This window comes from Rhinoderma darwinii, chromosome 2 (assembly GCF_050947455.1).
Source record: "Rhinoderma darwinii isolate aRhiDar2 chromosome 2, aRhiDar2.hap1, whole genome shotgun sequence".
Lineage (NCBI taxonomy): Eukaryota > Metazoa > Chordata > Amphibia > Anura > Rhinodermatidae > Rhinoderma > Rhinoderma darwinii.
The window spans coordinates 410,779,130-410,792,648 of NC_134688.1; the positions used below are offsets into that span (position 1 = coordinate 410,779,130).

Consider the following 13,519-nt stretch of genomic DNA (forward strand, 5'->3'; position numbering starts at 1 on the left):
CAGGTGTGAACCTGTCCTAAATGTCATCTTGTGTGGTATTATGACTTTCAGTCATAGGTTATATGTAACCCTTAAATTCAAAGTCCATTTTAATGTAAATTTTATGTTTATTTGAGACATTGGTAGCAATGCTCTGTTAGAAGTTGTATACAATGGGTATTAAGTAACAAACCCCCTGTAACCCCCTAAAGGTGACCCCACAAGGAATAGTGAGGATGGGTGTTTCCAATCACATCAGCCGATTTGAAATACCAATGGATGTAAAACAGCTTGAGGGTAAGTTAAAGTGGTAATTGTGGAAATTTAGAGTTTTGTATCAAATATTGTGCAAAATATGTTATGTTTTATTTATGATGTGTGGTAAGAAATATGTTACTAGCTTTATTCATGATGTTTGGTAAGAAATAAAAGTAAAAAACTGCAAATCTAGTCAATGGTTCAAACAAGTTCAAAAAGTAGAAATGCAGAAAGTAGAACGTGGTTTCACACTTATGAGTGGATTCATAGGAGTTCCCACCTTGGTGTTTTGGTTTGATTTAAATGTCATCACCTTATGCCAGTCCCTATTATAGATTACATAGGAGAATGTTTTGCACCCCTCAGTTTTGTACAGATCTATAGTCTGCTTCTATGTCTGGGCACAGTTATACAAAAACACATAAAAACAGTAAATGCACTAATTGATCTCAGATTCCTGACAAAAATGTATGCGCCTCGTCTCATCACCAGTTTAGGTACTTTTTTATATTCAAGGATCAAGTTAGCTTTGTCCCCAACGGGCACACCTCTGACAATTTGTGTCGGATATTCTATTTGCAAGCATCGCATGCTGGAGACTTTCCATCACTTGACATAAAAAAGCATTTGCCTAGGTCTCTTCGACCTCTTTGTTTGTGGTGTTAGGCAGATTGGGTTTTCCCCCGCATTTCCTCACATGGATCTTGCCCTCTATAGTGCTCCAACAGCTCAACTACTGTCACGTTGGGTTGGCGGACCCACTGGGCCGTACCGCCTTGGCGGTATGGCAGCTGGCCAACAGGGGGCAGGTCAAAGTCTATAGTTCGTATAGGGTACCTGTGGCAGCTCGGACAGTAGCAAGGCAGGCTCGGCTGGGACTAGGCAGTGGGTAGACGTCAAGCGTGTAGCAGTAGGGCAGGGGTAGATACAGCACAGCACGACTACAGCACAGCTCGGCACTTGACCAGGATAGCACGGGATACAGGAACAGGGAACACTGGAACTGGAAAACACTAGGAGACCATTTGCTTAGACAAACTAGGATATAACAAACAACGCTCAGGCAAGGATCAGAAGGGCAGAGGATTTCTTATAGTCCAGGAAATCATGTAAGTTGATGATGATGATGATTGTTTTCATGTGCGCGCGCACTGGCCCTTTAAGAGCGGGCACCCTACGGGACACAGCAGACCAGAGCGGAAGTGAGCACTGGCGTCTCCTAGGAAGGAGATGGGGACAAGCGCTCACAGATCCATGGCTGCGAGCGTTGGGAGGTAAGTAAACCGGACAGCCTGCGGCCATGGACGCTACAACTATGTTATTATGATTTATTTTCTGACTCATTTCCCATTTATAGAGGCTCACAACAGGTATGCCCCTTTCCCCACCTCTTTTTGTGTTAGCCCTGACAAGTTATGTATGTTTGCAGACAATATTCTAGTCATGCTCACTGAACCCCACATCTCCTTACCAAACTTAATTAAAACTCTGTCCAGGCCATTAATATCTCTCTTTCAGAGTCATTGGTAAATCATATATAACTTTTCTTCTCCTTTTACACCGTGTTCCAAATTATTATGCAAATGTTATTTTTCGCTGATTTTCCTAAATAGTCGATGCAAATGACAGTCAGTATAATCTTCAAGCCATCAACCGTTGGAGTATAATGCGAATTTTATTGAACAAACCTCCTAATGATAACAGATTTTTTTTTAGAAGTAAAAAAACTCAAAATGCACTGTTTCAAATTATTATGCACAACAGAGATCAAAACATTTTAAAGGTTGCAAAGAGAACTAAAATGGTAATTTGTTGAATTTGCAGCATCAGGAGGTCATATTTACAGAAATCAAAAGCTCTTTCAATTAAAAAAAAACTTAGCAGGCCAAGTTACATGTTAACATAGGACCCCTTCTTTGATATCACCTTCACAATTCTTGCATCCATTGAATTTGTGAGTATTTGGACAGTTTCTGCTTGAATATCTTTGCAGGATGTCAGAATAGCCTCCCAGAGCTTCTGTTTTGATGTGAACTGCCTCCCACCCTCATAGATATTGTGCTTGAGGATGCTCCAAAGGTTCTCAATAGGGTTGAGGTCAGGCGAACATAGGGGCCGCACCATGAAATTCTCTCCTTTTATGCCCATAGCAGCCAATGACACAGAGGTATTCTTTGCAGCATGAGATGGTGCATTGTCATGCATGAAGATAATTTTGCTACGGAAGGCATGGTTTTTCTTTTTGTACCACGGAAGAAAGTGGTCAGTCATAAACTCTACGTACTTTGCAGAGGTCATTTTCACAACGTCAGGGACCCTAAAGGGGCCTACCAGCTCTCTCCCCATGATTCCAGTCCAAAACATGACTCCGCCACCTCCTTGCTGACGTCGCAGCCTTGTTGGGACATGGTGGCCATTCACCCACCATCCACTACTCCATCCATTTGGACCATCCAGGGTTGCACGGCACTCATCAGTAAACAACACGGTTTGAAAATTAGTCTTCATGTATTTCTGAGCCCACTGCAACCATTTCTGCTTGTGAGCATTGTTTAGGCGTGGCCGAATAATAGCTTTATGCACACTTGCAAACCTCTGGAGGATCCTACACCTTGAGGTTCACGGGACTCCAGAGGCACCAGCGGCTTCAAATACCTGTTTGCTGCTTTGCAATGGCATTTTAGCAGCTGCTCTCCTAATCCTATTAATTTGTCTGGCAGAAACCTTCCTCATTATGCCTTTATCTGAATGAACCCATCTGTGCTCTGAATCAGCCACAAATCTTTTCACAGTACGATGATCAAGTTTTCATGAAATATCCAATGTTTTCATACAAGTCTAAGGTATTGCACTATTTCACGCTTTTCGGCAGCAGAGAGATCCTTTTTTTTTCCCATATTGCTTGAAACCTGTGACCTGCTTAATAATGTGAAACGTCCTTCTTAAGTAGTTTTCCTTTGATTGGGCACACCTGGCAAACAAATTATCACAGGTGTCTGAGATTGATTACAATGATCCAAAGAGCCCTAAGACACAATACCATACATGAGTTTAATTGAAAAACTAATAATTAAATGTTTATGACACTTAAATCCAATGTGCATAATAATTAACACAGTGTATTGGTCTTTGGACAAATTGGATTCCCACGAGGTTCAGCTAACTATTCCCCCTATGCTTTGGAAACTTTGGTTATTGCTACAGGACTGGGGAAAACATCATATTTCCTTGTTAGGCCAAATTTATGCTTTCAAAATGGCCCTGCTCCCTAAACTTTCACTTGCTCCCAATTCCAGTCAAGGCTTATTACCTTTGTATAGCTGAACATGTGGTTAACACTTTTGTCTGGCGGGGTGGCACCCCCAGGTCAACAGGACCATGCTGTATCATCACAAAGCAAAAGGTTGACTAGGGGTCTAAGGGTACGGCCACACTTAGCGGGCCTAACATGGTCGCAACGCGGCCAACAACCGCGCTGGCACTATGTAGGAGCGGCTTTCAAATACCTCGTTAAGGGGTATTCCGGTTACATGCGCATGCACACTGCCGCTCCATTCATTCACTATGGGAGTCTCGGAGATAGCCGAGTGCAGTGTTCGGCTTTTTCCCGCGATGCCATAGAGAATGAATAGGGGGTAAGTTGTTGTCATTTGCAAAATCGCGTGGCCATAAAGGGTGTATTAATTTATGGCCGCACAATTTTGCAGATAAAGGGACGGTTTACCCGCGTTAACATGCAGCCACTAACAGGCTGTTTAACAGCCGCTCCGAACAACCGGTTGTTAGCCGCGTTGCGACCGTGTCAGGGCCGCTCCGTGTGGCCCTACCCTTAAACAATGCTAACTATTACCAAGCAGCTCAATTGGCCCAGCTAACTCTCTATCATGCACATTGGGAACCACCATTTTGGCTCTTCATAGAGGCTTTAGAGTGTCACCCTCTCACTGTAGATACAGTACTATGGCTACCCCCAACACAATGTAAGCATATTGTTAACCCCGTTATGGCTCACTTTTTGAAGATTTTTGATTCCTTTTGATTATCAGCCTTGCTCATTTCACTCTTCCTGCCCCTGGCTTCTCTCTGTGGTAACTAACTATTTCCACCAGGCAAGGAGGCCCCAAATGCGTTTTGGGCTTAAAACTCCTTAGATCTCACGAGAGTTCATCATTTACTCTCAGCTAATGGGCTAAAATCCTTAGCTTTGTCACTAGTTTATCAATTCCCTATCTCCTAACTAATCTAATAGGTGCTATGATGCTGATAACTGCAGTGTGATTTGTTTTAAAAAAAACATTTATTATTTGCAAGGTTATGAGCCTTTTTCTAAATATGCTAATGTAGCTCTAATAGCCAAATAGGAGGTGACTCTTTATTTTCAATCTGGGCGGTGTAATGTTTTCTGAATGATGCTGTCCAGTCAGTATACAGCTTCTCTCCCTTCCCTGCCCAACAATACAGCGTGATAATACAGTATACAGCTTCCATTCCCGACTATGTTTTCAACTGGTGAGATCTCTGGTTGTTTCACAGCTCCAGAAAGATTAGAATCTCCTCTAGATGGTCCACAGCCCGAGATATGGTTGTTAGAAGTGATCCCCCTTCCCTCCAGCCTCAGTCTCCCACACTGTGTGAAGCAGCTTCATTATGATAGGACAATGTTAGAGGCTGTGAGGTAGCTCCACCTCAGGAGAATCGCTACTGTTACCTCTAATAAAGGTTCATATACATATTTAGAAAAAGGCTCATAACTTTTAAATTAATAAACGTTTTGGGACACAATATTCACTAGCATTAGCAGTGTGATAGCACCTATTAGATTAGCTAGGAGATAGGGCATTATTAAACTAGTGATAGATCCGCTTTAAGCTGGCCAAATACAGTATGTCGGCCGAACCTGCTGATATTGGCGGGACCAGCCGACTATTTATTGTATATGGCAATGTCCCGACTCTCCTCCGACAGCAGATTTCAGGAGAGAGAAGGAATCAGGCTGTTGAATTTCAACATGCCCAATCTTTTTGTTCGAAAGGAGAAAGACCCCTACCAGAGGAGTCTGGCAGCGCCTATAGCCCTATTGAAAACACATTCACGCATTGATGGGCCAAGCGTGCATGTGCATGGGGGAGACAGAAGGAATAGCTGTTGGCCGAACAATCATTCGTCGGACAGCTATCTAAATTGTATAGCCAGCCTTAAGGCCCTATTACACCGGCCGATAATCGGCTGTTGCAGCGAGCGCCAATCAACGAGACATCTAGTTACGAGCATTTGCTCGTTCATATGCTGATCGCTGACCTGGTTACGCAGGGCAATTATCGGCAGCGAGCGTTCTATGAACGCTTGTCTGCACGATAATCGCCCAGTATAAAAACCCCTTTACAGGAGAGGTTTAATCCCTTTTAACTACACCTCCAATTCATCTTTCAGATAAGAGTTTGACTGACCAGGTATTTACAAATTTCAGCAGCCTTCTTAGAGTGATCTCCCCTTGACCCTTCCCTCAGGAACACCCTCTTCCCTCTTATATGTGTTTCATTTATTATGCTATATTTTATTATATATTTTCCCTTTTTTCTAGATATGACTGTCCATGAATATCTCAGAAGTTACTGCTGGGTCTGCAAGAGGAGGCAGATATACTACAAAAAATTCTTTGATAAATTTGATAAAGATAAGGATGGTCTTCTCTCTATTAAGGTATGTATCTTTGTTTTGCTGTAAAGTTTAAAGGGTTTGTCTCACACAGACACCCCCTTTTTCAATAAAGGCCGGGAACCCAACCCCGGGTGATCGCCACAGCTTTGGCTTCTCTGACACCCGGTAATCAGATGTTCGCTAAGCGAACTGCGTCTGCCAATACATTTTCCCTGCAGCGCCTCCAACTGAACTAAACGGCCAACCATGAAGTGCATGGATGGTTCTGACCTGCCAGAGAAAGAGCTGCTCTTACATAGCGCTCTCAAGTCTGGCTCATAGATCGAAGTCCCGAGCAGGGGATTCCCTTATTATCTAAATATGCATGGGACAAACCATTAATGAACACGTTGGCTCACGTCTGATTATCCTAGACATATATATTAGGGAATTGCATAATTCACTATATGGACATAGGTATTGGGAGACATCTCTTAGTCATTTAATTAAGGTGTTTCATTCGGTCCCATCGCCACAAGTGTAAAAAATCAAGCCCCAAGCCATGCAGTCGCCTTTACAAACATTTGTGAAAGAATGGGTCATTCTAAAGAGCTTACTGAATTAGGGCGTGGAACTGTAATAGGATGTCACCGTTGCAACAAGTCAGTTTGTAAAATTTCTTCCCCACTAGGTATTCCACGATCTACTGTTAGTGGTATAAGCTTTTAGGAACCACAGCAACTCCGTCTCGAAGTGGCAGACCTCAAAGTTACAGAGCGGGGTTGAGTCAGCAACGCTCTGCTGACTCAATAAATGCAGAGTTTCAAACCTCCTCTAGAATTAACATCCACACAAAAAGTGAACTCCAGGAGCTTCATGGCATGGGTTTCAAAGGCCGAGTAGCCCCGTACAAGCCACTACAACACCAAGCTTAACCCCCTTAAGGACACAGCCTGTTTTGGCCTTAAGGAAACAGCCAATTTTTTCAAATCTGACGTGTTACTTTATGTGGTAATAACTTTGGAATGCTTTTATGTATCCAAGCGATTCTGAGATTGTTTTCTTGTGACATATTGTACTTTATATTAGTGGTAAAATTTGGTCGAGATATTCAGTGTTTATTTGTGAAAAACAACAAAATTCGGAGAAAATGTGCAAACATTAGCATAAATGTCTTTGCTTGTAAGACAGATCGTAATACCACACAAAATAGTTACTAGTTAACATTTCCCATATGTCTACTTCATGTTGGCATAGTTTTTTAAATGTCCTTTTATTTTTCTCGGATATGACAAGGCTTATAACTTTAGCAGCAATTTCTCATATTTTAAAGAAAATTTCAGAAGCCTATTTTTTCAGAGACCAGTTCAGTTCTGAAGAGGCTTTGAGGGCCATAAATCACCACATTTTAAAAACTGCACCCCTCAAAGTATTAAAAACAGCATTCAGAAAGTTTCTTAACCCCTTAGGCGTTTCACAGGAATTAAAGCAAAGTAGAGCTGAAATTTAAAATGTGTTTTTTTTTTAGCAAAATTCATTTGTAATACATTTTTTTCTGTAACACAGATGGTTTTACCAGAGAAACGCAACTCAATATTTATTGCCCAGATTCTGCAGTTTTTCGAAATATCCCACATTTGGCCCTAGTGCACTAATGGACTGAAACACAGGCCTCAGAATCAAAGGAGCACCAAGTGGATTTTGGGGCCTCCTTTTTTTTTTAGAATATATTTTAGGCACCATGTCAGGTTTGAAGTGGTCTTGTAGTGCCGAAACAGAGGAAAGCCCCCAAAAGTGACCCCATTTTGGAAACTACACCCCTCAAGAAATATATCTAGGGATATTGTTAGCATTTTGACCCCACAGTTTTTTTTTGCTAAACTTATTGGAATTAGTCTGTAAAAATGAAAATCGACTTTTTTTTACTGTAAAAACGTTTATTAATTTTTACAAGGAATAAAGGAGAAAAAGCACCCTGATATTTGTAAAGCAATTTCTCCGGATTATAGCAATATCACATATGTGGTAATAAACTGCTGTTTGGACCCACGGCAGGGCTCAGAAGGGAAGTAGCGCCATTTGGATTTTGGAGCACAGATTTTGCTGGAATGGTTTTCAGTGCCATGTTATGTTTGCAACGTCCTGAAGGGACCAAAACACTGGAAACCCCGCAAAAGTGACACCATTTTGGAAACTACACCGCATTAAGGAATATTTCTAGGGATATAGTTAGCCTTTTGACACTACAAGATTTTTGCAGAATATATTGGAATTTATAATTATTTTTAGCTCAGATTTTTTCGTTTTCACAATAGATAAAGGAGAAAAAGTCCCCCAGAATTTGTAAAGCAAACTCTTCTGAGCACAGCAGTACCCCATATGTGGTAATAAACTGCTGTTTGGAGACAGGGCAGGGCTTAAAAAAGGAGCGCCATTTGACTTTTGGAGCTCAACTTTTACTGGAATGGTTTGCGGCGCCATGTCACTGAGGGGCCAAAACAGTGCAAACCCCATTTGGGAAACTACACCCCCTCAAGGAAGCGATATAGTGAGCATTTTGACACTGCTGTTTTTTTTATGAATTTATTGGAATTAGGTAGTGAAAATTAAAATCTTCATTTTTTCCACCGAAATGTTGACATTTTTTCATTTTCACAAGGAATAAAGGAGAAAAAGCACCCCAACAATTGTAAAGCAATTTCTCTAGAGTACAGCAATACCCCATATGTGGTCATAAACTGCTGTTTGGACACACCGCAGGGCTCAGAATGGCAGGAGTGCTACTTGGCATGCAGATTTTGCTTGATTGCTTTTTGGGCACCATGTCGCATTTGCAGAGCCCCTGAGGTACAAATGCAGTAGAAACCCATGAGAAGTGACTCCATTTTGAAAACTATACCCCTCAGGGCATTCATCTAGGGGTGTAGTGAGCATTTTTACCCCACAGGTGTTTCATAGATTTTATTAGAATTAGGCAGTGAAAATGAAAAATTTAACTTTTTCAAACAATGTCTAGTTTTTGCTCCCAATTTTTTATTTTCTGAGTCAAAAATGTTTTTATTTATTTTTCTCCACCGAAACTGTGTGAGTGCTTATTTATTGCGGGACAATCTGTCATTTTTATTGGTACCATTTTGGGGTACATGCGATTTTTTGATACATTTTTATTTCATTTTTTGGCAAGCAACGTGATCAAAAACCAGCAATTCTGACAATGTTTTTTATTCTTTTTTTTACGGTGTTTACCGTGCGCTATAAATGACATATTTACTTTATTCTGCGGGTTGATATGATTACAACGATACCATATGTATATAGGTTTTTTATGTTTTGCAGCGTCTGCACAATAAAATCACTTTTTCAAATAAATATATTTTTGTGTCACCATATTCTGAGAGCCATAATTTTTTTATTTTTCTGTCAAAAAGCTGTGGGAGGTCTTGTTTTTTACGGGACGGTCTGTAGTTTTTAGTAGTATAATTTTGGGAAACATGCGACTTTTAGATCACTGTTTTTATTCTGTTTTGGGAGTAGTAGTGACCAAAAAAACAGCGATTCTGGAATGTTTTTTTATTTTATTTTTTCACGGTGTTCACCGTGCGGGTAAAATAGCATGATAATTTTATAGTTCAGGCCATTATGGACGTGGTGATACCAAATATGTGTACTTTTTTTAATGTTTCACTTTTTTTCCTATAACAAAAGGCTTATTATGGGAAAAAAAAAGACGGTTATTGTTTTTTTAACGTGAAACTTTTTTTTTTTTCATATTCAAAATTTTTATTTATTTTAATACAAACAATTACACACACAATCGGAAAAAATGTGTGCCCCTAATAAAAAGAACATGACAATAAGGGCACAGCCCAAACAGGAGAGTGAACATCACAAGCCATAACAAGCGCAAAATACAATCACAGCAGTCTGAGGAAGCTGAAAGGAAATGAGCATTGTAACAAAAAGAAAAGAAAATACACCAATCCAGCCCCCCAGACCTCCTAAAATGCAATGGTAATAGCATATATGCGCAATCACAGGAAGCAATGACCACTCACAATAGACACAATGAGGGAAGGAAAAGATAGAATGGTAAACAGACACGGACAAAGGAAAAGAAAGGGAGGTCGTGGCGAACCTGGACTCCAGCACCTGAACATCCTAGATAAAATGAGAAGAGGCAGCCATGCACCTGTCAGAGATGTGGTAAGAGCAAACAAACCCTAAAACACCAGCCTGTAGTCTCTACGGTGATGAAGTCTCATGGGAAAGGATGATTTTCTCAGGTCACTGCAGTGCGATAGGTGGAAGAAGAGCGGAACGTAAGCCAGTGAGACCAGGTATCCTTGTACCGTATAGAAGTGGCCGGGGAATGAGCCAGAAGGCGTTCCATTCGCTGTATCAAAGCAACCTCCTGGAACCACTCATCCAACAGCGCGGGATAACCGATTTGGCGGCTTGGAGGAGATGTCTAATTACACAATATTTGTAAATGGGTAGCGGCATAGGGAACATGAATAAAAGGACCGCCTCAGGGGAATTAGGGACCGAAACCCCAGTAACTTCCACTATAATTTTAAGAACCGCCTCCCAAAAACTATGCAAATTTGATTACGCCCCACACCGCCAACACTCGCCAGGTACAGACGGGTACCATTTGTGCACGGCAGCAGGAACTCGATACCACCTAGAAATAATTTTGTAGCTAGTTTCCTGGGCTCAGATGGCTATTGAGGCCTTCTGGGAATGATAGAAACACCGTCTCCATTGAGCGCCAGAGAATGTTGCATCCAATTCTGTCTCCCAAGCCCTGCAGAAGGATGGGAGATGAGGGGATCTCTGGGATAGGAGTAGTTTATAGAGTGCGGAGATGGCGTGCGCAGGGGACCGGGTGGAAACACATAACCGCCCGAAGTCCTTAAGTGACCGGTGAAGATGAGCCCGACACTTAGTGACACTATAAAAATGTTGTAACTGGGAGTATGCAAATATGTGCCGTGGCCACGGTGTATCAGCGGGGCAGATTGTGGCCAGTGGGAGCAGGGATACATCAGAGAGAACCTGAGTGAAGTACATGGGTTTGGTGGAAGACCTACCCAGGAAGGAGAGACGCGACTCGAAGGACACAATGGATTAACTAGTGAGCCCATCCTCCCAGAGGACCGCAGTGCCAAGAGGGTATGGAAAACGACAAAGGAGGCGGAAGTCGGTCTACTCCCAGGCAGGGTCCAAGGCAGAGTAGAAAGGGTATGAGTACACAGCTGTTGGGCTAAACGGACCCAGAGTTTAGAGTCATGATTGTGGAAAAAGTCTAGGACACGAGCATGAGTTGACGCCAAATAGTAAAGGCGACAGTCCGGCAGAACCACCCCACCTGCACCCCTGGAACGAGTAAGAATCGTCCTACTCAAACGGGGACGACCCGCGCTGGCCATATGAAGGAGCCAAAGCATTGTTGGATATGTAGCCAATAAGAGGATGGGATGGAGATAGGGATAGTCTGCAGAAGGTAGAGCAGTCTTGGGAGAAGTGACATCTTAATAATATTAATACGGCCAACCCAAGAGAATTCCTTTTTATCCTAAGAGGCGAGGTCTGTGTGAAATTTGGCTAGTAAAGGGATAAAGTTATTGGGGAACAGTTGGGAGAGATCAGAGCTTATACGTGTACCCAAATATATTATACCCCTAGCAGGCCAGGAGAAGGGGAAATTATTTTTGAGGAGCGATAGTGTCGAGGATGGAAGGGATACATTCAACGCCTCAGACTTGGAGAAATTAATCTTAAAATTTGACCATTCTCCAAAGCGGGACAGTTCGGACATCAACGAGGGAAGCGATACATGCGGGTCCATGAGATAAATAGGTAATCCGCAAAGGCAGAAAACTTATATTCAGTCCCACCTATGACAACGCCCTTAATATCCGAGCTGTTCCGAATGGAGGACATACAACAATGGGGATATAGGGCGTGAAACTTTTTTTTAAACTTTTTTACAACATTTTTTTACTTTATTTTTGTACCACTATGGAACTTCAAGGCATGAAGCCCTGATTGCTATTCTAATACACTGCACTACCTACCTGTTAGGCTTTGCTCCCGGTGGGGCCTAATTGGCTTCTGTACTAGGAGGCCATTGTTAGGCCTCCGGGTTGCCATAGCAACCATCGGCACAGCCACTGTCATTGTCATTAGCAACCATCGGGTGCGATCTAACCACCTAGATGCAGCGATCGCTTTTGATCGCTGCATCTAAGGGGTTAATCGGCCAGATCGGAGCCTAGCTCCGATCCTGGCCATTACAGCAGGATGTCAGCTGTGACAAACAGCTGACACCCGCGGCTATTGGTGCAGGCTCCGCTTCTGAGCCTGCGCCATTTTCTTGGCCATGATAGCAAGACTTTTAGGCCCCGCCTCCGTGCGGGGCCTAAAAGGCTTCCGTACTTGGCAAACTGGAGGCCATTGTTAGACCTCCTGTTGCCATGGCAACCATCGGGATCCCCGAGACTACGTCTCATGGGTGCCGACAGGATAGAAACCACCTAGATGCAGCGATCGCTTTCTGTCAGCTTCTGAGCTAGCTCCATCACCATCACGCACAGTTACGCTAACACACTAGTGCCCATCACGTAACTGTATGTGATTTTGCGGGAAGGGGTTGGAGTGGTGGAAACGTGTTCTGGGGAGTGACGAATCATGATTCTCTATCTGGCAGTTTGATGGACGAGCAGTGGCGGATCATCATTAGCCCGAACCCCCACATGCCCGAGGCGTCGCTAGCACCGGAGGGAGCCCTGGTGCCAGGGCCGCACCTGTCACGAGGCAAGGGGAGTTTCTGTCCTACTTAGTAGCCGTGGTCTGTGCTGAAACTCCCCTTCCAGCCCCCCTTCCCTGCTCTACACATCTCTCCTCCTGCTGCTAGCAGTCGGGACATGGATGAGGGGAGACTGTCTGCGGGCTCTGGGTCGGGCTGTGAGCAGGAGAAACGCTGTGTGAAGACTCCCACCACATCAACCTGCTGAACGCCCTTCACAAATATCCTACATAAAAGGTGAGTGCATGTGTGTTTACAATGTGTACTTTATATGTGTATAATGTGCATGCTCATGTGTGTCTGTGATGTGTACATGTGTGTGTGTGTATGTATGTATGTATATAGTGTGTGTATGTATGTATATAGTGTGTGTGTGTATATATAGTGTGTATGTATATATGTATATAGTGTGTGTGTATATGTAGTGTGTGTGTGTGTATATATAGTTTGTGTATGTATGTATGCATATAGTGTGTGTGTGTGTGTGTGTGTGTGTGTGTGTGTGTGTGTGTGTGTGTATATATATATATATATATATATATATATATATATATATATATAGTGTGTGCGTGTGTGTGTGTATATAATATATATATATTTCTGCAGAAATTAGCAGAAATTCCGCTGCAGAAAAAAGCACAATTTCCTGCATTTTTGCTGCAGAATATGGTGCGTATTTTGCTGCGTTTTTCTCAATGTTGGGGGATGGTGAGATCTCCTCTGAAAAAACGCAGCAATTCGGTCCACTTTCCGCAGCAGAAATTACATGCTGCAGTACGATAAATACGCACCGAAGGACAAAATGTCTGGTCGGAAATTTAACGCAGCGTCTGG

The 13,519-nt window shown here is 42.6% G+C and overlaps 1 protein-coding gene across 1 annotated transcript in view; it reads left to right on the forward strand.

Moving 5' to 3' along the window:
* LOC142741432 (uncharacterized) overlaps positions 1–13,519 on the forward strand; it is a 54,402-nt gene that overhangs the window by 27,615 nt on the left and 13,268 nt on the right. Inside the window, exons 5-6 of the mRNA XM_075850811.1 lie at positions 192–276; positions 5,819–5,937. Of these exons, the coding sequence (XP_075706926.1) occupies positions 192–276; positions 5,819–5,937 (204 nt within the window). The remainder of the gene's footprint in view (positions 1–191; positions 277–5,818; positions 5,938–13,519) is intronic.